Source organism: Equus przewalskii, chromosome X (genome assembly GCF_037783145.1).
Source record: "Equus przewalskii isolate Varuska chromosome X, EquPr2, whole genome shotgun sequence".
Taxonomy (NCBI): domain Eukaryota; kingdom Metazoa; phylum Chordata; class Mammalia; order Perissodactyla; family Equidae; genus Equus; species Equus przewalskii.
This window is the reverse complement of record NC_091863.1, coordinates 122,965,850-122,993,673: the sequence shown is the minus strand read 5'-3', so window position 1 is coordinate 122,993,673 and position 27,824 is coordinate 122,965,850. Positions and strand designations below refer to the sequence as shown.

The 27,824-nt window shown below is 53.8% G+C and overlaps 1 protein-coding gene across 7 annotated transcripts in view; it reads left to right on the top strand.

Annotated features, from left to right (window-relative positions):
- Window positions 1-1,097: 1,097 nt before the first annotated feature.
- The window catches only part of PDZD4 (PDZ domain containing 4), a 32,605-nt gene continuing 5,878 nt past the window's right edge, over window positions 1,098-27,824 (top strand). Inside the window, exons 1-3 of one of the 7 annotated variants that reach the window (XM_070604562.1) lie at window positions 1,098-1,526; window positions 26,606-26,859; window positions 27,146-27,391. In XM_070604562.1, the coding sequence (XP_070460663.1) occupies window positions 27,384-27,391 (8 nt within the window). In that variant the 5' untranslated portion in view covers window positions 1,098-1,526; window positions 26,606-26,859; window positions 27,146-27,383. Of the gene's footprint in view, window positions 1,527-1,748; window positions 2,341-26,605; window positions 26,860-27,145; window positions 27,392-27,824 lie in introns of those variants that run through there. The other 6 variants (XM_070604563.1, XM_070604564.1, XM_070604559.1 and 3 more) reach the window with 6 other exon arrangements.

The following is a 27,824-nucleotide window of genomic DNA, read 5'->3' as shown; positions in this document are numbered from 1 at the left end:
CCCTGTGTGGTTAATGATGCTGTCACTTGCCAAAGCCTGGAAATGAAGCGTGCAGCAATTTAATCAAGTGATCTTCTGCAGCCACGGGGCTTGGCCTTAGCAGCTCTCCCCAGCACCCCATGGGAACCCAGCCCTCAATCCGATGCTGCTTTCTAGGCAAAGGCCTTCTCTCTTCAGGCATGTCCAAGAAGCGAGGACAGGTTGTGGAAGAGGAGGAGATGGAGGGAACATTAAAGCGGTGTGCCTGAGCTCGGGCTGAAGCTGAAAGAGACAGGTAGGCAGAGGACCCAGGCGGGCCAGTCCTGCGAGAGCGCGAGGGCCCCGGGGCATCCCATGCCGCTTGGCGCTTGGCCAGCTCTCCTCACGACCCACCCCATCTCATGCTTTTTTCTGTTTCTTCTTTTTTAATTTTAACAAAGGTGTCGACTTCACGACAGCGAGGGAACGGCTGAGTTGAAGGAGAGAAGCAGTCATTAAAGGTAAGCCGGAGGGCGGGGTAGAGGGATTCGGGCTGCTGTGTGGAGGACCTGGGAAAGGAGCTGAAATCGCTCCCCCTTCCCGAGGCCCCGAGCTCTCTGGCGGATCGCGGGAGGCGCTCCTCCAAATAGGACCTCTGTCTCCCGGGCCGGCACCGCGCAGGCTGCACGTCCAGTGCCGCGCGTCCGGGGACCCGACGCCAGAGGTCGCCGGGAGCCAGGGACCCCCAGCCGCCTGGGTCAAGGCCCCGCCCCCGGCTTCCCGCGCCGGCTCCCGTGGCCTCCAGCCGCCCGCGCTCTCACCCAGCCCGGCTCCCCTCCTCCGCGCGCGTGCGCCCCGTCCCGGCGCCCCTCCCCCGCCGCGGGCGCGCGCGCGTGCCCGTCGTCCCGGGCGGGAGCTGGAGACGGCGGGGCCGGCTGCGGGCCGGAGAGCGGGCGCCCGGAGCGCCGGGAGCGTGTCCGCGCGAGGCGGGAGCGCGGGCGCCGACCTGGCCGCGGGCGGGAGCCGCCGTCGCGCCGCCGTCCCCCAGTCGGCGGGCCAGGCCGCGGCGCGGAGCGCGAGGGCCGGGCTCCCCGGGCCTGCGGCCATGGGCGGGAGCCGGAGGCGGCAGCCGCAGCGGCGGGCCCCGCAGGCGGGGAGGCGCGCGGCCCACGGCCCCTGACGGCCTCCAGCGGTCCGGCGCGCCCCCGCGTCTCCTGGGGGGACCGTAGCCAAGCAACGCCCGGCACGCCCGCCCATCCCCCGCCGCCCTTTTTCTCCTGGCCGGGTGCGAGGGAGCATGCCCACGCCTGGCCTCAGCCAGCTAAGAGTTAACCCCAGGGGCGTGGAGCTGCCTCCCCCTTGGGGGCGTGTCCCCCTTCCCGCTAGGCGGCCTGCCCCCCCGCGCTAGGGTATGGCCCCCGGCCCCAACCCGGGGCCCGAGGTCCCGCGCACGGGTCAGTGAAAGGCGTTTTCCCGTTCCCGCCCTCCTTCTCTCACCGGCCAGCACCATGGGATGTAATATGTGCGTGGTCCAGAAACCGGAGGAGCAGTACAAAGTGATGCTTCAGGTAGGGCGGCTGGGCCGCTGGGGTGAGGGGCGTGGGCGCCAGCAGGGGCAGAAGCCGGCCTGGGGAGAGGGCCTGGTGGAGCTGGGGCCGCAGACGTGGGAGGGCTGGAGGGCTTGAAGAGAAGGTGTGGAGCCATTCTCGCGCTCAATTTCTGGGGCTGGTGGGTGTTGGCGGTCCGTGGGAACCAGTCACAGATGGGGGGAGTTGTGTGGGGATGGGGGTGCGGGCGCATCCCTTGGGCGCCCAGACTAGATTGGAACGCGAGCCCCGGGTCCAGATCGGCACAAGTAGGGAAGTTGGGCTCGGCCCGGGTTCGGGACGCTTGCACCCCGGGCCTGGGAGTCGGGAGGCGCGGTGCTGCAGGCGCCAGAGCAGGATGGAGGTTGCATAGCAACGGGCTCCGTTCCCCGCACACGCTCGCCCAGCTGGACCCAGGGCGGGGGAGGGAGCGGGACGGCCAAATTCAGGTCCCTGCGGGCCAGAGGCGCAAGAGCGCGCGGGCGGCCCGGGGCCCCGCCGACGTCTGGCCGGGGCCGAGGTGCCTACCGCGGCACCCACTCTCCCCTCTGGCCCTGCCCAAACAGTGGTCTCCCAGGCCTTGGGTGCCTCGGGTGAGCGGCCGCCTCCAGGGTCAGCGGTGAGGGCCGTCTGCCGGCGGCGGTGCCCGGTCTGCTCTCTGCCTCGCAGGGCCTCAGGCCCTGGGCCGCGGGGAGCGTGGATCGGGCGGTGCACGGCGGGGAAGAAGGGGAGACGCCGGGCCGCGCGCTCGAAGCCGGAGCGCAGCCCCGTGGGCCGGAGCGGGGCTTCCTTGCCTGTGCGTGGCGTGACTTCGTGAGTGTGTGCCTGTGCCCCGTCTGTGTGTGCGCGGAGGCTCCTCTGGCCCCTCGTGTGTGTACTTTCTGTGTGCGCTCTGAGAGCTGTCTAGAGAAATGTCCCGGATGGCGTGGCTTGAATCGCCCCCAGGGCTAAGTGGAGGGAGTTCAAGGTCAGAGGTTGTTGGGTCCCAGGGGCACTCCGGGCGCAGACAGGTATACGCTTCAACTGCGGGTTTATTATCTGTTAGGAGTGGGGAGCAAGTGCAGGCCGGAGCGGTGTTAGCTAGGGGAAGCACCTTCCTAGCACCCCCTAGAAAAATAGGGGGAACCCCGACAGGCATCGGAGGGGGCTGGTGGAGGGGGGAGAATCAATCATCAGGTGACTGTGGATGCTGGGAGCCCAGCGTGCCTGCTGTGACTCTAGTTCCTCTGGCCACCGTTAGCGGGAGGGGCTCAGGCAGGTGGGGGAATCTTGCCCTAGCCTCGTGGTGCTCCTCATCCCCTCTCCCAGGGTGGGTCACCGGGGGCACAAGGGGCTCTCTGCTTTTCCCTTTCCCGATGGCTGCCCTCCGCCTTCTTTCTGCCATTCTCGCCCCCCACCCCCCTCCCCGACTGCTTTCTCTTGTCTCTTGTTTCTGGTGTTTGAAAATCCTGCCTGGCTATTACCATTGCCCCCTCTTGGGCTGGGTTCTGGGATGACCCAGGCCAGCACTGGGAGGCAGTGCTGTGGGAATCCCAGTGGTGGACGCTGGGGATGCCAGTGGGAGGTGGGCTGCGGTGACTGGTTGATGAGGCTATGGGATCCCATCCTCACTGCTTCCTTTCTTGGAATCATTCCATCAGATGGCAAGTTATTCCAGAGCCGTTGGCTCTTGACTTCCTTGGAGAGGGGTGGATGTAGTATTTCACTTAAGGCTGCCCATGTGTGGGTGCGTGGACAGCAGAGGGCAACCTGTGCTGCACCACAGGCTTGAAATGAGCCAAGGCTGGGGGGTGACACTGCGGTCACAAGTTGGGCTGGGACTGCCTTCAGGGAGGCTCCATGTCGGAGTGGGGCTTGAGGTAAACCTGGGCAGGAAAGCCCTGCGCCAGGCTTTCCACCTTGAGAGAGAGCCCTAAGTCCTGGGCAAGTAGGTTCTCAGGAGAAGGGCTGCTGCAGGCCGGCCGCCCACCGCTTTTTCCTGGTCTGGACTGTAGCCATCACTGACCAGTCCCTGGGGACGCTGCTCCCTTTTAAAGCTCCTGCAGAAGTTTGGACAGTATTGGAGACTAGAAGCAGCTTTAAAAGAGGAATTATCCTTTAAAATTAAGGGAAGACAAAGAGAATTGAATTTAAGAAAATCTGGAAAGTAGGGAAAACTATTAGCTACCTCGGATGATCCTGTTTCTGGGGGCTGGAGTCCCAGGCACGGCAGCAGGATCTCCTGGCCCGAGCCTCTTCTCTGAGGAGAAGGAAGTTTTTGTCCCAAAAGACCAGGCAGCTCCCAGGACCTCTTACCTGGACCAGCACTGCTTAAACATCGCTGCTCCCCCAACTTCAGTGGCACTAATCCTTGTCTCATCCATACCCGCCAGTGGCCTCTGCAGCTTACCAGACATAGTACAGCCAGAGAAATGCACAAGTGCACCTCTGCTGCTTGCTGTGTGGCTTCTTTGTGCCAAGGCTTCCGGGAGCCTCTTTCTAGATCCCCAGAGGTCTCTGAGCCCCAGGTTAAGAACACCCAAGTCTCTATCCTAGCCTTGAGTTCCAGGCCCTTTTCTCCTGATGGCTCATAGGCAGTTAAAAAAACCCTACAATTTTATTTATTTATTTATTTTTAAAGATTTCATTTTTCCTTTTTCTTCCAAAGCCCCCCGTACATAGTTGTGTATTTTTAGTTGTGGGTCCTTCTAGTTGTGGCATGTGGGAGCCCAGAATTCAAACTGGTCAAACCCTGGGCTGAACTTCACTACCCAGCCACGGGGCTGGCCCCCCTACAGCTTTATTGGGATAATTTGCATAGCCATGCGCCGCATAACGACGTTTCAGTCAACGATGGACCACATATACGACGGTGGTCTCATGAGATTAGTACCATGTAGCCTAGGTGTGTAGTAGGCTGTACCATCTTGGTTTGTGGAAGTGCACTCTATGGTGTTCGCACAACGACGAAATTACCAGAATGTATCCTGTTGTTAAGCAACACACAACTGTATATTCAGAGTGCAACCATCACCATGTCTAATTCCAGAACACTTTTGTCACCTTAGGAAACCCCATCCCCCTTAGTAGTCGAGTATCCATTTCCCGCGACACGTCCCTGCCCACCCACCCACTCATCTCCTTTCTGTCTTTGGATTTGCCTGTTCCAGACATTTCATCTAAATGGAACTATATGATATATGACCTTTTGTGTCTGGCTTTTTTTTTATTGTTTTAATTTTATTGAGGTCGTAATGGTTTAGAACATTGTGTAATTTCACGTGTACGTGATTATATATCGGTTTCTGTACAGACTGTGTCGTGTTCACCACCAATAGTCTAGTTTTTGTCAGTCACCATACGTATGTGCCCCTTTACCCCTTTCACCCTACCCCAACCCCCTTCCCCTATGGTAACCACCAGTCTGTTCTCTTTGTCCATATGTTTATCTTCCACATATGAGTGAAATCAATTTGGTGTTTGTCTTTCTCTGTCAGACTTTTTTTGCTTATCATAATACTCTCAAGGTCCATCCATGTTGTTGCAAATGGGATGATTTTGATTTTGTCTTTTTTTTAATTTTATTTTTTTTTCGAGGAAGATTAGCCCTGAGCAAACATCTGCTGCTAATCCTCTTTTTGCTGAGGAAGACTGGCCCTGAGCTAACATCCATGCCCATCTTCCTCTACTTTCTGTGTGGGATGCCTCCCACAGCATGGCTTGACAAGCGGTGCCATGTCCGCACCCGGGATCCAAACCCGTGAACCCTGGGCTGCCGAAGCAGAACATGCGAACTTAACCGCTGTGCCACTGGGCTGGCCCTGGTTTTATCTTTCTTAATCTTTTTTATGACTGAGTAGTATTCCATTGTGTGTGTGTGTGTGTGTGTGTGTGTGTGTGTGTGTGTGCGTGCATATATATATATATATATATATATGCACGCACACACGCACACTGCATCTTTATCCATTCTTCCATTGATGGGCCTTGAGTTGCTTCCATTTCTTGGCTATTGTGAATAATGCAATGAACATAGGGGTGCATACATCTCTTTGAATTGTTGATTTCAAGTTCTTTGGATAAATACCTAGTAGTGGAATAGCTAGATCAGATGGTATTTCCATTTTTAATTTTTTGAGAAATCTCCGTGTTGTTTTCCATAGTGGCTGCACCAGTTTGCACTCCCACCAGCAGTGTATGAGGGTTCCCTTTTCTCCACATCCTCTCCATCACTTAGTATTTCTCATCTTGTTAATTATAACCATTCTAACGGGCGTAAGGTGATCTCTTAGTGTAGTTTTGATTTGCATTTCCCTGATGATCAGTGATGTTGTCTTTTCATGTGCCTATTGCCCATGTGTATATCTTCTTTGGAAAAATGTCTTTTCACATCCTCTGCCCATTTTTTGATCGGGTTGTTTGTCTCTTTTGTTGTTGTGTTGTATGAGTTCTTTATATATTTTGGAAATTAACCCCTTGTCAGATATATGATTTGCAAATATTTTCTCCCAGCGGGTGGGTTGTCTTTTTGTTTTGTTCATGGTTTCGTTTGCCTTGCAGAGGCTTTTTAGTCTGATGTAGTCCCATTTGTTTATTTTTTCTTTTGTTTCCCTTGCCTGAGTTTGTATCTGCCTGAGTTTCTTCATTTATCGTAGTGTTTTCAAGAGTCATCCATATTGTAGCATGGATGAGTACTAAGTTTCTTTTTATTGCTGAGTAATATTCCATCGTATGGCTTTACCACATAATATTTATTCAGTCATCAGTCGATGGGCACTTGGGTTGCTTCCACCTTTTGGCTATTGTGAATAATGCTGCTGTGAACATGGGTGTACAAATAGCTGTTTGAGTCCCTGCTTTCAATTTTGGGGGGTATATACCCAGAAATGGAATTGCTAGATCATATGGCAATTCTCTTTAACTTTTTGAGGAGCTGCTGAGCTGTTTTCCACAGGGGCTATACCATTTTACATTTCCACCAGCAATCTAAGAGTGTTCCAATTTCTCCACATCCTCCCCAACCATGTTTTTGATTTATAGCTCTCCTGTGGGGTGTGAGGTGTTATGTCATTGTGGTTTTGATTTGCATTTCCTGATGGCTAAATGATGTAGAGCATCATTTCCTGTGTTGTTGGCCATTTGCATATCTTTTCTGGAGAAACGCCTATCTCCGTGCCCCTTCCACAGTGCTTTTACTATAGCTTTGTTAAGTAAAGTTTGAAATCAGCAAGTGTGAGTCTTCCAACTTCCATAACCTTCAAGAGTGTTGGCTGTTCTGGGTCCCGTGAGTTTCCATATCAATTTTAGGATCAGCTTGTCAATTTCTGAAAAGAAGTTAGCTGCAATTTTGTGAGAATTGCATTTAATCTGTAGGTGAATTTGGGGAAATAATTAACCATGAACATGGGATGTCTTTCCATTTGGGTCTTCACTTTCTTTCAGAGTTTTGCACTTTCGTTAAATTTATTCCTGACTATTTTATTCTTTATGGTGCTATGGTAAGTGGAATTGTTTTCTTAATCCTTTACACTGTATATAAATACAATTGCTCTTTTTTTTTTTTTTTCTGAGGAAGATTAGCCCTGAGCTAACATCCATGCCCACCTTCCTCTACTTTATACGTGGGACGCCTGCTACAGCAAAGCTTTTGCCACGCGGTGCCATGTCTGTACCTGGGATCTGAACCAGCGAACCCCGGGCCGCCGAGAAGCAGAACGTGCGAACTTAACGGCTGTGCCACCGGGTCGGCCCCTACAATTGCTTTTTGTATATTGATCCTGTATCCTGCAGCCTTACTAAACTCATTTATTAGTTTTAGTTGTTTTTTAGTGTATTCTTCAGGATTGTCTATACGTAAGATCATGTCATGGGCAGAGAGTTTTACTTCCTTCCCAATTTGGTTTTACTTCCTTTCCAATCTGGATGCTTTTTTTAAAAAAGATTTTATTTTTTCTCTTTTTCTCCCCAAAGGCTCCTGGTACATAGTTGTATATTTTTTAGTTGTGGGTCCTACTAGTTGTGGCATGTGGGACGCCACCTCAGCATGGCCTGACGAGTGGTGCCGTGGCTGTGCCCAGGATCCAAACTGCTGAAACCCTGGGCCGCCGAACTGGAGTGTGCGAACCCAACCATTTGGCCGGCCCCATCAATCTGGATGATTTTCATTTCTTTTTCTTGCCTACATGCTCTGGCTAGCACCCCCAGGACAATATTGAATAGAAGGGGCAAGAGTGGCATCCTTGCCTTGCTCCTCATCTAAGAGGGGAAAGCATCTAATCTTCACTGTTGCATATGATGTTAGCTGTGGGTTTTTCACAGATGCTCTTTATCAGGTTGTGGATGTTCCCTTCTATTCCTAGTTTGAGTGTTTTTATCATAAAGGGTGTTTGATTTTGTCAAATGCTTTTCCTGTGGCTATTGAGAGGAGCCCATGGTTTTGGCCCCTTATTCTGCTGATGTGGCGCTTTCAATGCAGCTCCATTTCTATTATCACAGTCGTGTCCTCCAAGGATCCTTAACCAGGCGTGGGCACTGGGGCCGTGGGGGACCAGCTTGAAAAATCTGGAAACGACTCTGAGTAGGGGGGTTACGCATGTTGGTTTAGGAAGACGAAGGAGCCAGGTTACAAGGGGTGGAAAGGCAGGAAGTAGCCTCACCTAGCATGGAGGCACGAAACACATTTCCTGGCACCCTTGCTTGCCTGGCCTGTGTCCTTTGCTCCGACACCCTGACCCACTTGTTGCAGATCTAATCATCCCCCACTCTCTCGAGCTTGTCTTTTTGTCTCTTTGTCTTTCCCTGCCACTCCAGTCTTCCGGATCTTGGTACTCCCTCTCTGACACACCTGGCACACAGGAGGACTCTGTGACAAAGGAAACTGCCCTGTGGCCGGCCCACTGCACCCATTCCCTACAGGGCACGGACAGACCTCTGCTCTTTCAGCCTTGAAGTTGAGTGAGTCAGGAAGGCCTGTCTTCTCTGTCCACATGAGGAGAGGCCAAAGGTCATCTCTTCACTCCTTCCGGTATCCTTCCAGGCAGTAGCTTCCCCCAGGCGGCAGCACCCCCTCCCCAAGGCGTTCTTCCCTTCAGCACCTACTTGCCGAGCCCCCACTGTGTGCAGCCATCATCCTGTGTGCTGTGGATCACCTTGGAGCACCATGGACCCCACCCCCCCACCGGGGGTCTTTGTAAAGATTTTATTTTTCCTTTTTCTCCCAAAGCCCCCCAGTACATAGTTGTGTATTTTTAGTTGTGGGTCCTTCTAGTTGTGGCACGTGGGATGCCCCCTCAGCATGGCCTGATGAAAGTTGCCATGTCCACACCCAGATTTGAACCGGCAAAACCCTGTGCCACCAAAGCAGAGCGCGCGAACTTAAGCGCTCTGACGCAGGGCTGGCCCCCTGGGGGTCTTTTTATAATGGGAGAGACTGACTATGAACAGATGGGTAACGGTGGGGGAGAGTGGGGAAGAGAGGGGCTGGTGGGGGAGAGAGGGGCCGACTGTGCTGCGCATGCCTGTCCCCTCTCCCCATGACATCTTCCTCCATCTTCCTCCATCCTCCGTGGCAGCTCTTCCCACCTCCCGCTTGGGGGGTCAGCTTCCTGTGAGCAGGGATTTGGTTCTGTCATTGTGCATTGCTGCCCCCCACCCCTAGCACTGACGCAGGCCAACCCGAAGTAGGCCCTCCGTAAATCACTGGGGAGGGCATGGATGGGGCACTGAATTCCAGTAGCCAGCGTCTGCACAGGGTTACCGTGCTTTACCGTCATCCCAAGACTTTAAAATGCCCTTCCTTACCTCAGTTTCAAGGACTATCTGAGCCATGGATAGAAAATTCTAGAAAATGCAAGCTAATCTATAGTGACAGAAAACAGATCAGCATTTGCAGGGATGGGTGGAAGGGAGGGATGACAAAGGACCATGAAGACACCAGGATGACGGAAATGGTGTGGTGGTGGTTTCACAGGTGTGGATATGTGCTGTATCAGAACTTTTCACGTTGTATGCTCTGAATATGTGCAGTTGATCATACGGCAGCTATACCTGTTAAAAACAAATACATGCCCATGCACCCCTATGTCCATTGCAGCATTATTCACAATAGCCAAGACGTGGAAGCAACCATAGTGCCCATCAACTGATGACTGGATAAAGAAGATATGGTGTATATATATATATATATATATATATATATATATATATACATACACAATGGAATACTACTCAGCTGTAAAAAAGGATAAAATTGTCCCGTTCGCAACATGGATGGACCTTGAGGGTATTATGTTGAGTGAAATAAGGCAGATAGAGAAGGACAATCTCTGTATGACTCCACTCATATGAGGAATTTAAACATGTAGACAAAGAGAACAGACTAGTGGCTACCAGGGGAAAGGGGGGGTGGGGGGTGGGGACAAAGGGTGAAGGGGTGCACCTACAACACGACTGACAGACAATAATGTACAACTGAAATTGCACAAGATTGTAAACTATCATAAACTCAATAAAAATTAACTTAAAAAAACCCACAACAAACAAATACATGTACACACACACCAAAGGACAAAAGCACGTGAGGGCGCTTAGCTCAGCACGGGCCCTAGTGCGGGTGCGTGGGCCAGGCTTTCTTTCCACTTCAGGGTCCCTGCCGGCGGGGAAGACAGTGTGCTGGCACTGTGGTGACACTGAACTGTTCCCAGGCACAGTACCTCCCTTTCTTCACCTGCTGAAAGGGAATAGAGAGTGCCTGGCTCATCTCCCAGGGTCATTGCCATGGGGAATCAACACTCGGTCCCCTGGGGTCTCATTTGGGAGGGGGGTGGAATTGCTGCCATCAGGCCATTTGGTGGGTTGTTAAGGCATGGAAATTGCATGGAGAAGGCCTTACTCATGGACATGTCACAGTTAATGTCCGGTGACAGAAGAGTGTCCAGTGTTATTCTGAGGGTTTCTCTAATATGAAGAGAGAAAAAACACAGGAAGAAGAGCCCTGGGTAGTGAAGAAGTGTAACGGGGATAAGATTGGTTAGGAGATGGACAGATACCAAAGTGGAGGCACATTTGGTCCTTCCACACGTGAGTCAAGCCACAGGAGGAGGGACTGGGAAGCTGGCGCTCGGGGCTGGCCAGTCCATGACAGGGTGTCTGCCTCTTCGCAGAGCAGTCTGCCTCTTCTGCTTGCTTTGAGCAGTGGAAACGGAAAGAACTCCATAAAGAATTTTTTTTTTATATTAAAGATTGGCCCTGAGCTGACATCTGTTGCCAATCTTCTTTTCTTCTTCTGCTCCCCAAAGTCCCCCCGGGACATAGTTGTATATTCTAGTTGTGAGTACCTCTGGTTGTGCTGTGAGGGACACCGCCTCAGCATGGCCTGATAGTGGTGTTGGGTCTGTGCTCAGGATCTGAATCGGTGAAACCCTGGGCTGCCGAAGCTGAGCGCGTGAACTTAACCACTCGGCCACGGGCCGGCCCCAAGAATATCGTTTTGATTACTGCTAGACCAGGGTCATGCCCTTGGGACAGCCAGGTTAACCCAGAGCTGGGTGGGTGGGAGGATGTTTTCAGTTGCCAGCCAGGGTACTTGGGAAGCTGAGAGCGTACACCCGCAGGTTGATCTTGATGATGACCTCAGGCATTGCTTTGCTTTTCCATACAGGCAGCGACGGGGCATCCCTCCTTCCCAGCTGCACTCTCCGAGGCAGGGCTTGGAGGTGCTGGAGAGGCCTTCTCTCCCCTGGGTGGATGGAGCAGATTTCAGCAGACTCTAGGTGGGCACCGGCCACCCACTCAGCAGCTTTGGGGAGGGAGGATGGGGGAGGGAGAAGAGACCCTTGAAGCACTTGCCTGGTGTCAGAACCCTGTTCAGGTGTGTGCAAGTTCTCCCTGGTTCCTCGAGGGGGCACACTGGGCCAACGTGACTCCGCCCTGAGGCCCTTGTTAAAATGCAGGATCTGACTGAGCAGGTCCAGGGTGGGGCCTGGGATTCCGCCTTTCTCATGAGCTCCCAGGCCATGTCCATGCTGCTGGTGCGCAGACCACACTCTGAGTAACGAGGATCTCTGGTGGGAACTTGGGATAAGTCATTGTCCAAGTGGGGCTCCCAGGGACATAATCTGTTCTTCCATGCCATGTGCAGCTAACTGAGCCTCCAACATACAGGCAGCTCCCCTAGGCACCCTGACACACACACCACCCCCACACTACTAAAACGGCCTTTGAGAGGAAGGCCTCCTGAGCTTCCTTCTCCCACTCCTGCTCCTGGGCAGAAAGGGTGGGTGCAGTGTTACTGGGGTAGATGGGGGCTTATCCAGGATCCTCGACTAGGGGCATGCCATTCACTGGGCCAGTCACATGTTGATTGAGTGTACTGCTGTGTCCCTGCTAGAATTCTTACAAATTAAGACGTTTTGCAGCCCTCAGTGCAATACCTTCCAGCCAGACTCACCCTTGGATGGTGAAACCGTTAGATGAAGGTTGCTGGGCACAGGATATGCACAGGGTCTTGAGGTATTACCCCAGTTACTCGGGCATTAGGAAGGGAACATGCAACTTTGCAATGGAGAGACCTGGCAGCCACCACCTTGACCACTGAGCCGCCCCTCCCCTACAGTGGGACAGCCTGCTCCCGAGTGCCTGCTGATGGACACAGCATCCCCTGGGCGGCACACTCATCAACACGCTTAAGCTGAATCTAACAAGGGCAAATCCAGACTCTGGGACGTTCTACAAGGCAGCTGCCCTGTACTCTTCCAAGAGGTCGATGTCATGAGAGTAAAAAGAAAAAAGTGGATAGATTGTTCTAGATTAAAGGAGACTAGAGACATAACAGTTAAACTTACTGTGTGTGGTCCTTATTGGATCCCGGATCCAAGAAAAAAAGAAGGAAGGCTATAAAGGCATTAGTGGTACGGTCAGAGAGCCGTGGAAGTGACGCTGGATCCGGAGCTAAGTCCAGGAGCATGTTAGGGGTGTGGTTTCCCGGGGAATGGGAGCATCGGGGTCAGCATCCTAGCTGTGAGAGTGTGTGTGTAGAAGGGAGGGGACAGGTGCAGAGAATGTGCTCTCTGGGGAGATCTGGCTCAAGGGCATGTCTGCTGTCAGATGTTCCAGCCTTCCTGTGGATTGACAGTTGTCAAAATCCAGAGTTGGGAAAATATGAATGAGAACTTCTGGTGGGCCATTGAAAAGGCAGGAGTGTGGAGAGCCTGCTCTTGGCTCAGGCCGCCCTTCTCTGGGCTGCTTTTTTCCCCTGCCCATACTCCATCTGTTTGGAGGTCCGGGTACATTTGTTTGGGCTCTGGAAGCTAGAGACACAGCTGCGTCCAAGGTGTCCCCTGGACACTCCTGACAGCTGGGAGCCAGCTGGTTCATCAGAACTCAGGGGCCAAGGCAGAGGGTAACTTCCAGTTTCTGTTCTTTCCTAGCCTCAGTTTCCTCATCTGCAGTCAGGTTAGAAGAGTCCTCATGTAGCAGTCGTGGGCACCCCTAGAAATTATGTAGTTAACCTCCTCCCCCTCGCCTCACCATGAGTGAAAGGGGCCTTCCCCAGGCCCGCAGCACCTCTTGTCACCCAGGCCAGGGCTCTTTTCTCAGTTCTCCCCCTCCCTCCTTCTCGCCTGCCTAGAGATTCTGGGTCTCCGAGCATTTGGGAAGTATGGCGAGCGCCTCCTACCCGGAGCCCCTAGCAGAGCTGCGCCAGGCTCCCTAGAGCAGGGCCTGGAGACCCGCCCCCACCGGGGGTTGGAGGGGGTCGCAGGAGGACTCGCATCGGACACTGGGCAGTGGCCAGCCAGCGCGGGGACAAGCGCAGGAGACTGGCTGGTCTCCTGCTGCCGCCACCGCCGCCACGCGCTCTTTGTCTGCAAGCCTGGGCCGGAGAGGGGCGGGGCGGGGACGGAGTGCTCCTGGGGCCCGCCCTCCCTCCGCTGCCCGGAGCAACGCAGCCTCGCTGTGCCTCCCCCAGTGCCCGCTCCGCCTCAGGCCCAGTTGCGACTGCCCCTGCCCGCAGAGCTTCCCGCGATGCTCTCGCCAGACCCCGTGTCCCCGTGTGTTCCCTCATTGCCCCCATGTTCCCCATGTCAGTCCCCGTGTCTCCTTCACCTGCCACTGCTGTCCCTTCTCTTGCCCCCTTTCCCCTTGCCTACCCCCCAATGCCCCCCATGCCTTCCCAAGTTCTTGGTGTCTACATTTTCCCTCACTCTCTTTGGCATATGAATTTTTTTCTCTTCTGAACCTCTCCCATCAGCATTCAGACACAGTCGGGTATCTCCCCTGGAAAAACCCAAACGCAGGGCTCTCCCACAGGCCGCATTAAATCCACTGCCCCCACCCCTCCCGCCCCCATTCTCTGCAAAAAGTCCCAAGGGCTGTGTCTACACAGGCGGGGCTCCACACCCAGCCCAGCCAGTTAGGTGTCCCCCTCCCCACCCATGCCCCTCTTCACAAATCCAGAGGGCCATTCTGCACCCAGGCTGGTCCATCCCTCCTCCCCCTCTTCCCCTCCCCTCCTCCTCCACGTGCTCTCCTCTCTGGCTGACTGGAAGCTCTGGGTCTCTCTGCACCCTTCAGTGTCTCTGAGCTGCACTTAGTCTCCAGGTGATCTCCGTCTCTTGATTTTAAATTAAGAACAATCCCTAGTTGAATTCAATAACAGTGGCCATGTGATGCTTGTTTGGTGGCTTGGGTTTGGGACACATGTAGGTGGAGTAGGGCACTGGAGATGTCTGCAGGTGTCAGGAACTTCAAATCTGAGATAAAAATTTGCATTGAATAAAACATGCCCATTTCCTGTCCTCCCCAACCCCCAGGTGCCTGCCTCAGTTGTCCTCACTTCTGTAAGGGCACCCGTGGTGTGGTCTCTGGATCTGGGCGGCAGCTTTATTTTTATTGTGGGAAAATATGTATGACATAAAATTTACCATTAGTGACGTTTAGCACATTCACAGTGTTGCACAACCATCACTGCTATCTAGTTCCAGAACATTTCGTCACCCCAAAGGAAACGGCCGTACCCATTGAGTAGGCGCTCCCCATTCTCCCTTCCTCAGCCCCCTTCCTCAGCCCGGGACAACCACTAATCTGCTTTCTGTCCCTGTAGATTTACCTGTTCTGGAATCATATCGAATGTGGCCTTTTGTGCCTGCCTTCCACCTTTGGCTGGTCTGTTTCCGTCCATGTTGTAGCAGGTGTCAAGACTTCATTCCTTTATATGGTTGAAGAATCCACTGTGGGATGGTACCACGTTATGTTGATCCATCTGTTGGTGGATGTGTAGGTTGCTTCCAAATTGGGGCGGTTGTGAATAATGCTGCGGTGAACTTTTGTGTCCAAGTTTGTGTTTGGATGCCTGTTTCCAGTTCTTGTGGGATTGCTAGATCATAGGACATGTCTAGACTGTTTTCCACATCCACTGCTCCATTTTACATTCCCACAAGCATGTGGGACTGTTCAGTTTCTCCATGTCCTCAGCAATACTCCTTTGCCAGTTTTTGACTCCAGCCATCCTAGTAGGTGTGAGGTGCTACTCATTGTGGTTTTGATTTGCGTTTCCCTGATGACTAGTGATGTCTGTTTAGCATCTTCTCTTGTGCTTGTTAGGTGTCCCTCCTCCCTCCCTGTCCTTGTCCCTAGCTAAGCAGCAGGTCCTGGCAGCCCCCATCTCCACTGCCACCCCCCAAGCCAAGCCACCACCATCTCTTGCCTGGGCCACTGCAGTTGCCTGCTGGTCGGTCTCCTGCCTCTGCTCTGTCCCCTATGTCCATTCTCATGGAGGTCAGGGTGACAGCTGGCCTCCCCTGTGCACATTCTCCAGAAGCACCAAGGCATTCCATCCTAGGGCTTAGCATTGGTGGGAACATTGTACGCAGTCCCTAGCATGGCTGGCTCCTTGTCATCATTCAAGTCTCAGTTCAGGTATCCCCAGAGAGCCTGTCCCTGCGCACTGGATCTAAAGCAGCACCCCCTCCTGCTCCCCGCTTGCCCCGCCCCGCCGCCGGCATTTTCCACCACGGAACTCAGTGTTCCGAACTCCATGTGAAATGGCCTTATTTGCGCATTTCTTGCCCAGGATCACGTCTGTCTTGTCCGCAGCTCTCCCCCCTCAGTTCTGTCAGTGCTCAGATGAGTGTTGGCTCTGAGAGGGCAGTGGGGCTGCCATGTTCGGAAACACGTGCCCTCTTCCTTCCTCTGGTTCCCAGCGGATCAGGGATGCAAAGGATCACTTGTGCACATAACACACGTGCTGGCCTTACCTCCTGGGCACTCCACCACTGCCCTTCTGAGATGCAGCTTTGTCCCTTCCCCTCCCGCCTTCTAAGCAGGGCCCTTGGGGGAGGGAGGTATGTGCTGGCTCCCACAGCTAGAAGCAGTCTGCCTCGCAGCCTTCTAAAGGGCACCCAGGGGAGAGGGGCCCCTCCCTCCCCTGCTTCCCTGGCCTCATTCTCTGCTGTCTCCTCTGCTCCCTGGAGAAGCCGGTTGGAGACAGCACAGCATGGGCTTGTCCTAGGAATCCCTTGTTCTCAGCCACCCTCAGAGCACAGGAGCAGCAGGCAGAGGCCCAGGCACCTAGACTCCCTGGCCCTGGGTGCAGTAGCCTCTGATGCCCCACCTGCTGGGGCCCCTCACCTTTCTTGCTCACCCCAACATGTTTGATTGTTAGACAGGTCTTCCCTTGCCCACTACAACTCCCGCCCGACCCTGCTATTGAGCTTGGGTTGACTCAGGTCCCTGCCCCAGCTATGTCTTTTCTCCCTCTACCCACCCCCGCCTCCTCCCACCCTGGCCTCACTTCCTGGCTGGCCACAGTGCTGCTGGGAGGGGTCGTGCCCCAGGGGCCTGGCTTGGGTTGAGGGGCTGGGATGGGCATTCGGGTGCCAACTGGGCATAGGCTGCCTCTGAAGACAGACCTGGGGGCCTGCCAGCTCTGCCTTCCCGCATCATTGGCTGGTGCCTAGGGAGTCAGTGTCCCCTCACCTCCGTCCTCTTGTCCTCTTCTGCTCAGGCACTGGGTGGGGGGAGATTGTGGCCCATACCCTCACCGCCTACAGAACACTTCCTGCAAATGCGATCCTGAAGGGAGCCAGTGGGGCTATGATGGGGGGATAAGGGAGAGGGAGGGTGTAGGCTCAGTCCTGTTCCTGGCCTGAGGCCCAGCCCACTGAGGCTAACTGGCCAGTCCTTCTCCAGCCTTCCAGAACCAGCTTCCCAGTGCTCCCTGGAGTGGGCGTGAGACCCTCTTGTCCACCTCCCCTAGGGGGTGGTGGGCTGTGATTCACCCCCACCCAGTCCCAGAGGTCCTGAGGTGAAGGCCCTCCCCCCCCGCCTGGAGCCCACAGCTCAAGGGTCCCCTGGGGCCTCTTTCACTCACTCTGGGCCTCCAGGCTCTTCCTTTTTCAGGCCACCTGGGCAGGAGGTTGAAGGCAGTAGGGGAGAAAGCAGTGCCTCCTGAGCCTCTTCACGGTCTGGATGTGAAGTCTGATGTGACCTCTTTGCCACTGCTCTCCTTGGATCGGGCTCCCAGGGGCCTGTGCCCAGAGGCTGCAGTCCCAGCCTGGGCTGCCCAGGGGCCAGGAGTACAAACCAGCCAACCGCCACAGAGCCTGGGGCCTCGGGAAACTGAGAAAACCTCAGAACAGATCGCAGGCTAGCTTGCTTTTGCATTTTCTCTCTGATTAGAAGAGTGTTCATTGGAGAAGATGCTTGCAGCACCTAGAAATACTCTCTTCTAAGGATAACTGCTGCCAATGACGTTTCTCCGTTTTCATGAATGTCCTTCCAGTCTTTAGGGAAAGTGTTGTGTAATATTTGATACATACGCACATACCACTGAATGACGCGCATCCATGCACCATAGCTGTAAACGCCCTGGGCGCCCGCCCTCCCTGCAGGCTCGCCCCTCCCTGCCTCCCTGCCTGCCCCCATCCAGCTGCTTCCCACTCACTGAGATCTGCACACTCAGAATGGGGGTCCCACTGATTTAAACAGGTCTTTTTGCTTAATATTTTATCAGGAGAATTTTCCAGCAATGCTATTTTTTTGAAGTTTGTAACATTTTTTCAGAAAACAATATAGCCACGTTATATAAAGTTTGGAAAAAAGAAAAAAGATCTCAGATTTCCATTACCCTCACACAATGTAAATTCTTTCCCAGCCTTTTTCCGTAAACATATTTTATATGGTAATTATCATAGTTCATGTGTCTTTGTGTATATTTTTTGTGAAACAGGCTTGTTATTGGAAGACTCTAGTAAGGCAGCTGTATACACTTGAATGAGGTAGACACTTCTGCTTAAGATTGCTGTAAAGTTTTTGGCATTAGAAATAATCTGGCACCTCAGTAAGTTAAATATAGAGGGATCCTATGGCCCAGCAATTCCACTCCTAGGTACACACCCCAATGATGTGAAAACTGACACTCACACGAACACTTGTACACAAATGTTCACAGCAGCACTATTCACGACAGCCAACGGGGGAAGCACACAATGTCTATTGATGGATGAAGGGATAAACAAAATGTGGTCTGTGCACACAATGGAATATTATGGAATACAATGGAATATTATTTAGCCATAAAAGGAATGAAGTACTAATGGGCTTGCTGCAATATGGATGAACCTAGAAAACACACTAAGGAAGATGCGAGACACAGACCATGTATTGTAGGATTCTCTTCATATGAAATATCCAGATAGAAAGGAGATTGGTTGGTGCCAGGGTCTGGGGGCTGGGGTAAATGTGGAGAGAATGAGTAGGGGGTCTCCTTTTGCGGGGATTGAAAATGTCCTGGAAGAAGGTAGAGGTGATGATGGTTGCACAACAGTGTGAATGCGCTAAATGCCCCTGAATTGTACACTTTAAATGGTAAGTTTCATATTAGGTATATTTTACCACAGTGAAAAAATAACGGTGCTCTGAACATCCTTGTAATTAATGTAATACCTATTATTATTATTTTAGGATCTATTACTTAGAGCAAATTTACTGGATCAAAGGGAATGATGAATATTTTCAAAGTTCTTTATAGTTATTGACAAATTCCTCCAGAAAGTTTTCATTTTACACTCTGGGGTAGGAATCAGACTGAGAGTATGTGAGCGGGTGATGGAGTCAGCCAGGATGAGGGACACTCAGTGCCATGGGGTGTGGAGGTGGCCACTGCTCTTGAGCCCAATGGAGACTGGCTTTCAGGTGTTTCCAGGGCCCCCAGGATCCAGGGCAGTGAGTGCTCTCTTGGTGTGTAAATAGGAACCAGTTCGTCCGCAAGCAGAGTGTGAGGGCCACCTGGGACACATTTGGGCCAAGGGGCACCTCTAAGGCTCACATCCCATCCGGTGCGCCCCGCCCCTGCCCAGCAGGGCGAGGGTCCCTTTCAGCAGAGCCTGCACTGGAGTGAAGTGACTTCCAGCTCTGCTGGGATTGGGTAGGAGCTGCAGTCCCTGGGGCCGCCTGCTTGGGCCCATCCCAGCAGCAGGAAATGGATCCCTGTGGAGCCGGATGTTGGCTCCCCGAGTAGAGTGTCAGGCAAGGCAGCGCTTTAGTGGGTGCACGCTATGAAACCAACAGGACTGGCTGCCAAAAGGGAGTTTCTAGCCAAGGCAAAGACTAATGCCTGGCACATGATGGCAAGGCCACACAGCCCGCCACGGAGTGCTGGAGAAGATGAGAGCTGTTGGGAACTGGGACTAGGGAGGACGTGGGACATTCAAGTGGGCTTCAGGTTGTGAAGTGTTGGAAGATAAAGTGGGTTTCTTCTGAATTGTTCCAAAGGAGAGAGGTTTGCGCTTGGTGAAGGCAACATCTCGTAGTGAGGGTTTTCTGACAACGGGCTCCACCAGACGGATTGCTCTCCCCCAACTGGAAGGGCTCCTGCTGAGGCTGCCTCCTCACTGGGTTCCTTCTGCATGTCAGAAGTGGCCAGGCCGGGCTGGCCCCGTGGCCGAGTGGTGAAGTTCATGCGCTCCGCTGCAGGCGGCCCAGTGTTTCGTTGGTTTGAATCCTGAGTGCGGACATGGCACTGCTCATCAAACCATGTTGGCATCATCCCACATGCCACAACTAGAAGGACCCACAATGAAGAATATACAACTATGTACTGGGGGGCTTTGGGGAGAAAAAGGAAAAAATTTAAAAATCTTTAAAAAAAAAACAAAATGAAGTGGCCAGGCCCCTGCCCTCAGGCGCCCGGGCCTGGAGGTGGGCCATGGAAGCAGAGCGGAGGGTCACCTTCTCTGGGGAAGTTCTGGGAAGGCTGGCTGGGGCCCCTCGGGGCCTGGCTTCCCCTCTGAGCTGAGGACATGCTGTCTGTTCTCTGTCTCGGCCTGGGCCTCCCCATGCCCATCCAGAGCTCATGGACGTCAGTCACATGGCCATCAAGCCACGCCCACAGGTTTGGTCTCCTGCCAGTCCGGTCCGGTCAGGGGTGGGCCAGGCACTCAGCAAGCTCAGCAAAGGCCTCAGCCAGTGTGTCTGCTTCTCAGCGGGCGTCGCTCTTCCCTGAGGATGGCCGGCCTGGGCACCTGGCCTTGAGTGGGTGTAGGCGACAGGAGTGGGGGCAGGAAGTGATGAGCAAGTGCCAGGGAAGAAGGGTGTGTGAGGGGGTGGGAAGGAGTGGCAGCCGGGAGAGTTGGGGGTGGGGGAGTGGGGAAGAAGGCACTGCAGAGCCCCCGGCAAATGAATAATTTACTGGGAGGAGAATGACACAGGCTGACACTTAGTGCTTAGTGGGAGGTGGCAGGGGGAGGGAGGGGAAGAGAGACCTTCTGGAAGGAGAAGAGGGTTCAACACAGGGTCATAGACCTGCCCCTACAGCCAACAATCCCTACCCCACACTCGCACCCAGACCCCCACGTCCACTCCAGCCACAAACACCACCCCCACACTCTCTACCCACACCCCTACCGCCAGACCCCTGCACCTCAGCCAAAGCCCCACGCATGCCCCTATCTCCACCCCCATCCACCTACACTTATGTACCCTCTGCCCCCCGACATGGGTAGCCACCTCCCAAGCATCCTCATCCCCGCGCTGCCCCACACCAGGCCTGAGATGCTGGTGCTCCTCAGGGCCCTCCAGCTGCTCTGCAGAAACTCTGAACTCTGAACGGAAGGCACCTAACTGGTGAGTGCAGCCCAGCTCCTCCACTCATCAGCTGAAGGATGCTGGTTCCTCATCTGTGAAATGAAGATCCGCTTAGTGCCTGTTTCATAGGGCTGTGCAGGGCACTCAGAAGTAACCTGCGTAAAGCACTCGGAACGGAGCCTGGCAGAGTCACCCATTACTAAACCAGTAGCTATTGTTACTGGTTTGTGACTATTATTAGCAATAATAGCAATGCCACTCTTGCCAGTGTATCTACTACCCAGGCTAGAAAGCTCCATGCCCCCAAGTCCCCAAGTCTCACCCATTCCACCTCCTAATGGGTGATGACAGCAAGAGCTGCCCAGCTTGCCTCTCTCACCCTGGCTGCCCCTCCATGTTGGAGTATTGTGAAATCTTCTCGAACTTCCAGAAATGTACCGGGCATCACTTTGGCATTGCGCATGTGCTGCCACCCAACCTCGAGTTGGGCCTTGTTGGCCTCAGCATTTTTCTCTTCAAAAGGTATCAAAGGCAGGTCCCTGACCCCATTCCTCCCCTTTCCTCTCCGGAGGGATTCAGGTCTGTCATTCTGATGTGTTTTCCACTCCTTATGCTATTAGTGAGCATGGGTGTTTCCGTAAACCACATGTACGAACATGCCACGACTTCTGATCCATTCTACCAATGGTGGACTCTTGGGCTGTTTCCAGTGTTGGCTGTTAAGACAATGCTGCTCATCTCTCAGTGTCCTGAGCGGGCATCTTCTCAAGGGCTCATGGGACAGTCTGGGCTCCAGACTTGCCCAGTCTGGGAATGCCTGTTTTCCTGTTAAGTTGTTTGTATTTTCTTAGTGTTTTGTAGGAATTCTTTATATATTCTGGATAATCCCTTATCAGTTCTACACATTGTAAGGATCTTTTTTTTTTTTAAAAGATTTTATTTTTCCTTTTTCTCTCCAAAGTCCTCTGGTACATAGTTGTATATTTTTAGTTGTGGGTCCTTCTAGTTGTGGCATGTGGGACGCTGCCTCAGCATGATCTGATGAGCAGTGCCGTGTCCACACCCAGGATCTGAACCGGCGAAAGCCTGGGCCGCCGAAGTGGGGTGCACGAACTTAACCACTCGGCCACTGGGCCGGCCCTTGTAAGGATCTTTTCTTAGCCTATCTTACCTTCTCATTGTGTTGATGGTGTCTTTTGTTGTCCAGAAGTTTTAGATTTTTTTTTTAAAGATTGGCACCTGAGCTAACAATTGCTGCCAATCTTTTTTTCTTCTCCTCCTCAAAGCCCCTAGTACATAGTTGTGTATTCTAGTTGTGGGTCCTTCTAGTTGTGGCATGTGGGACGCCACCTCAGCATGACCTGACGAGCGGTGCCATGTCCTTGCCCAGGATCTGAGCCGCCAAAGCAGAGTGCCTAACTTAACCACTCAGCCACGGGGCTGGCCCCCAGAAGTTTTACATTTTAACATAGTGAAATTTATATCTTTCCTATTCTTGTCTGCCCTTTTTTTTTTTAAGGATTTTTTTATTTCGTTTTTCTCCCCAAATCCCCCCAATACATAGTTGTATATTTAAGTTGTGGGTCCTTCTAGTTGTGGCATGTGGGACGCCGCCTCAGCATGGCCTGATGAGCGGAGCCATGTCCGCGCCCAGGATCTGAACTGGCGAAAGCCTGGGCTGCCAAAGTGGAGCACATGAACTTACCCACTCGGCCACGGGGCTGGCCCCTGCCCATTTTTTATCTTAGGAAGTGCTTCTCTATCTCAACATCATAAAGACGTCATTCCCTCACTCCCAAGAGCGGTTCTGCTGTGTCCATTTAGGTCCCTCGATCCACTCTGAATTGCCTGGTGGGGGCTTGGGGTGCTGGCGGCAGGGGAGATGGTGAACTGCCGTGGGTCCTGGGTGTCTTCGTGGGGAGAGCCTCCAGTGTGTGGAGACATTTGTATGTGGCCTGAGGGGGACTCTGAGGGGAGACCGGAGCGGAGACCTTGAGCGTGCAGTCTGAAGGTCAGGGACATTTTTATGGTGGCTTTGCCAGTGCACATGTCTTCTTCTACCTCAGGACAGGACGACTGGGTGAGGGCACTGGATCCTTACTGTGTGCCTGGCCCCACGCTGCTTTGCTCCTGGCCCCATAGTTCCCCATCTTGTTGGTAGCCCTCACCCCATCTGGGAGGGGCTCATCTCCTACTTGTCATGGCCTGTCTCTGTCTTGCCCATCCTCATTAGCTCTTGAGGCCCACCATGACTGAAGAGGAGAAGGAGGGGGCTGAAGGAGCCCGTGGCGCCCGCCTGCAGGAGTGGCCCCGAGTCCAAGCCTCTGCACAAGTGCTGCATGGGCCAAAGGAGAAGGCTGCCGGGCTGTCGCAGGCATCCCTCTGATGGCCCCATCTGAGGTGCTGAGGCTGTGCCTGTGCCCATCCCCCTCTTGACTCCCAGCTCCCCCTGCACTCCCCTCCCACTGCCTGGACCAAGTTTCCATAGCAACACTGCTACTGGGTAAAGGTTCCAGCGAGACAGACATTCCTGCGTTTTTCAGTGTCACCTGAGTGTCCCATTGCACACTTGTCACCCTGGCCCGGGAGTTTCCCCCTCAGAGATCCTGAGATTAGCCCAGCCCTTCTGCTTCTTAAGGAAGTCTTTGGCTTAAGGGCAGTGGGGAGCTGGTAAATGTTCTGAAAGAATAAGCCGTCGTTTGGAGTGTTCGCTGATTTTCGTGGTGTAAATATTTCCTTGGTGTAAATACTCCCACCACAGCCACCGCTGTGATGTCCTGGGACATTGAGTTGGGAAGAGATGCGCAGTTACCCACCATTATATGGTATCTCCTCCTTCCAGACACACTAGGCATAAGTGACCCGAAGAGCACAGATAACAGGAAAGTGTAGTAAACTAATCAGAAAGCCATGGGCTTGGAGTATTTATTGCCTTTGTTTATAACTAAAAAGTTTATACCATTGAAATGTTGATAACGACATTTAGAGAAGAAAAAAAGATTGGCAACAATTGTTAGCTCAGGTGCCAATCTTTAAAAAAAAAATCTAAAACTTCTGGACAACAAAAGACACCATCAACACAATGAGAAGGTAAGATAGGCTAAGAAAAGACCCTTACAGCCCTGTGTCTGTGTACCTTCCCCCCAATTGGCTCGCAAACTTTCCTGACAGTTTCACCCATCGGCTCTGCTAAGGGCTTCAAGGCCATTTCTCACATTTCCTCTGTCAGCAGCCTTTCCTAGACTGCCCTTCCCAAATACTCCCCTGCAGCTGGCCCCGTCTTCTGGGCGCTCAGCTGCGTACCCTCTGTTCCAGCCTGCCTTTCTAACTGCAGCCTCTCTGGCTGTACCAGACCCCTCAATCTGACCACATTCTTCACACTTACCATCCGTTGGAAACAGATACCTTCTTTGCTGACAAGCTGTCCTTGATACTCTTTGATCCAATAATTCCACTTCTAGAAATTTTCTTTAACGTAACAACCGTAGGTTACACAAAGATATACATAGAAAATATGTACAGAACGTATGAAAAATGTCTTTGCAACCTTCTTTATAATAAAACAAAATTGAAAACCATTTTAGTGATGGACATTAGAGACTGAGCCAATACACACGAGCTGGTGTGCTCTGAGCCCTGGGGCCCTGGAGTTGCAAAATGATCAGCGGTGGAAAGTCTAGGAAGGAAAGTTGCCCGACACATTCCCAGCAGTCACACCCCTGAGATCCTGAGTGAGTTTTGTTTTCTTCCTTATGGTTGTCTGTACTTTTCAAATGTTCTACAATGAACCTTTGTTTCTTTTATAATTAGACAAAATTGGTTAAAAAACATCTTTTCCTGGAGCTGGCCCCATGGCCAAGTGGTTGAGTTCGCGCGCTCCACTTTGGTGGCCTTTGTTCAGATCCTGGGTGCGGACACGGCACCGCTCCTCAGGCCATCCTGAGGTGGTGTTGCACATGGCACAACCAGAGGGACCTACAACTAGAATATACAACTATGTACTGGGGGGGGTTGGGGAGAAGAATAAAAAGAAAAGAAAAAGGAAGAAGATTGGCAACAGATTTTAGCTCAGGTGCCAATCTTTAAAAAAAATCTTTTCCAACTATGGAAAGTATGGGGAGAGGGGAGACATAAAAGCTGAAATTATTATTTACAAGGACATAATCAAGTCGCAGAAAGGTAATTATTCAGGTTCCGTGGCTCAGAGGAGCCACCGGCTGGCCAGGGGTCCCCGTGGACACCCTGTGCTTTGCTGAGACAGCCCGGTCCTCCTGGGACAGCCTCCAGGAGCTGGTGGGTTACGCTGCAGCAGAGGGGATGCGATTTCCTGGTTGGATTGGGCATCTCTGTGAAGAAGCCCATCCCCCTGAGACAGCCAGGGAGGGCAGGGCCACTGTGAGGATGTGAAGACTGGGACACCCAGGGAAACAGAAAGGGCTCTCATTTTCCGCAGCCCTGTGTCTGTGTGCCTTCCCCAACTGGGGACCTTCTCACTTCATCCTGCAGAAGCTCTGTCCCTGGGCAGGTGCTGGCTCCGTGGGCCTGCACTATCCACGCTGCCTGTTGGGGACCTCGCTTCTGCCTGCAAGCCAGCCACCCTGCCTCTTCCTGGCCCCTCTCCTTGCCCTGACGAAGGCCAGGGGCCACCTGCTCAGGGAGCCTTCCCTATGCTCTTTTCTAGGTAGGGTGTAGCTGGCCCTGGGCTTCCTTAGCAGGACTCCGGAGGTCTGTTCCAGTGCTTACCCACTGGGTATAGCCATTTGGGGTGTTGCCGTTAGTGTGTGGCCTCCCCAGGCCCAGAACAGCCCTTCCCCAAGCTGCTGAGTGAATGAGAAGACCCTGCCATCCCCCCTCCTCCAGGAACCGCTTCCTGATTCTCCCTCCCTGGCCCCATGACCCATGCCTTGAATTCTGGCTGCGTTTGTTCCATCCTTAGACTACTTGCCTCCCCGCCAAGGATGACCTCAACGTCGTAGTGCATGGTGCCGGGTTCACTAGCTCAAAAGTGACCGTCCCAGGGCCCAGTGTACACAGGCTGCTGCAGAAATTAGTGGCTGGGCTGGGGCCAGCCTTCTGCCCCCAGGTGCCTTGAGGGTATGCCTTGCTCCATCAACCTGGGGCCCTGCCATGGATCTTTGCTGGCCTCTGCCTGGAAGGCCCTCCGTCCTCCACCGGCTCTCATCTTGCTCTTCCCTCAAGGCTCTTCCAGTCTGGCCTTCTCCTTGGCCTCCAGCCTGTAACGGCCTTCTCCTCCCTGACCCACACTCTGACCACTGTGCAGCCCAGCCTGGCTCATAACTTCGACTCACTCCCTTAGTCTTGTTGAGCCTTGGTATCCTCATCTGCAGGATGGATTGTTGGGGTCAGGATTTGGGGGAGATGCATCAGGTGCCCGAGAAACCAAGAAAGACGTTGGTTTTCTAAGGGCTGCTTCCTTGGCACCTCTCTTAGGCTGCCCTGCAATGCCAGCTAGCTCTGTGTGTGGCCTTTCCTCTTTGGCGAGTCCATCGCTGCCTTTGGGACAGATCCTGTCCTTCATGTCTTACTCTTCCTGACCCTCCCACCTGAACCTATTTGTTGACTGACTCCCGTGGGAGGAGGAGTCAAGGTCTTCCTCTTGCCTTGATGTCAGATGAGCACAGCAGACGTTCAGTCATTGCCAAGGCGGACTCTCCTCCATCTTCTACGCGCTAGCTCTGGCCTTAGTGCTTCCTGAAGGAGAAACAGGTCCTGGGGTGAGGAGGACAGTAGAGTGGATGGTTCCTGCTGGAGGAGGGCCGAATGATGTTCTAGGGCGAGGGCAGAGCCCCCAGATGCTGTGCACAGTCACTGGGGCTCCTCGGCCATCACAACAGACTGTGTGGGGGCAAGGCTGAGAAGTGGGATTTGCCTGGGAGTGAGGGCACCAAGGGGAAGCGGGGCCGAGGGTGGAGAGCAGATTGCTTGGTTGAGTAGACTGGGGCTCAGTGCGGCTGCTTCTCACTGGGGCGTCTCTGCCGCAGGTGAACGGGAAGGAGCTCTCCAAGCTGTCTCAAGAGCAAACCCTGGAGGCCCTGCGCTCCTCCAAGGAGCCCCTGGTGATCCAGGTGCTGAGACGCAGCCCCCGCCTCCGGGGGGACAGCTCCTGCCATGACCTGCAGCTGGTGGATAGTGGCACTCAGACCGACATCACCTTCGAGCATATCATGGCGCTGGGCAAGCTGCGCCCGCCCACCCCGCCCATGGTCATCCTGGAGCCGTACGTCCTGTCTGAGCTGTGAGTCGCCCTCAGGAGGGCCCCGGGCCCTGCCTCCAGAGAGGGCACACCACCTGGGGCAGCCATCCTCACACCACCCAGAGGCTACATTGCCACAGCTCTGGGTGTGGCAGGGAGACCTTGACTGTCCTGTCCCCTCAGGCAGGAAGCAGGCTCCTTGACCTTGAGAGATGACTGGCACCCAAGGGCTCAGAAATCTCTGGGCCTCTAGCCTCAGGCTGGACATCAGCCGGTGAAGGGGCCAGGAGAGGCTGACACACAGGCTCCCTGTTGTATCTACCCCCAGGGCCAAGGGAGGACCGTCCTGGGACCTTGCTGCTGGAAGGCTGAGGTCCTCAGCTCCTTCTCCTCCATCCTCTCTCCTCTGCCGCTCCATCGTCTTCTGCCTCACAAGCATCACTCCTTGAATCTTCTTGCATCCTTGTCTGTCCCATCCCTCTCCCTGCTCTGAACTTCCTCCATCTCTTCGGCTTCTTTCTTTGGCCCGCTTGGAAGAAGGGCTTCTCCTCCAGGCCTGGTGGCTCATGACTGTGTGAGCGCTGACTCATTCCCCTAGTCTAAACCTGGGCTGCAGGGAGGTGCTCCTGGGATCCCCTCCTCTGCAGAGAGGTAGCCCCAGGCTGCCAGCAGCCAAGCTTAGCCTCAGGGCAAGGAGGGCCATCCCTGGAGGTAGAGTGGGTCCTCCTCTGCTCCCCAGCACTCCTGGGGCCTGGATAACTCCTGGGGGCGTTGCATGAGTGGGGCCAGTGCTGGGCGGGAGGGGCACCCACAGTTTGGAGAAGTCGGTCTCTGCCGGCTGGCATGATTAGAGTCTGGGCAGGGGGATGGGGCAGGATGGAGAGGGATGGAGCAGGGAGAGTAGACCCCTGCACACTCCCATTCGAGAACCATTGCTGGTCTTTGCATGGATGCATGTAGCTCTGAAGGAGGGAGTTCTAGAAGACGGAAGATGCAGCTGAGCTGCC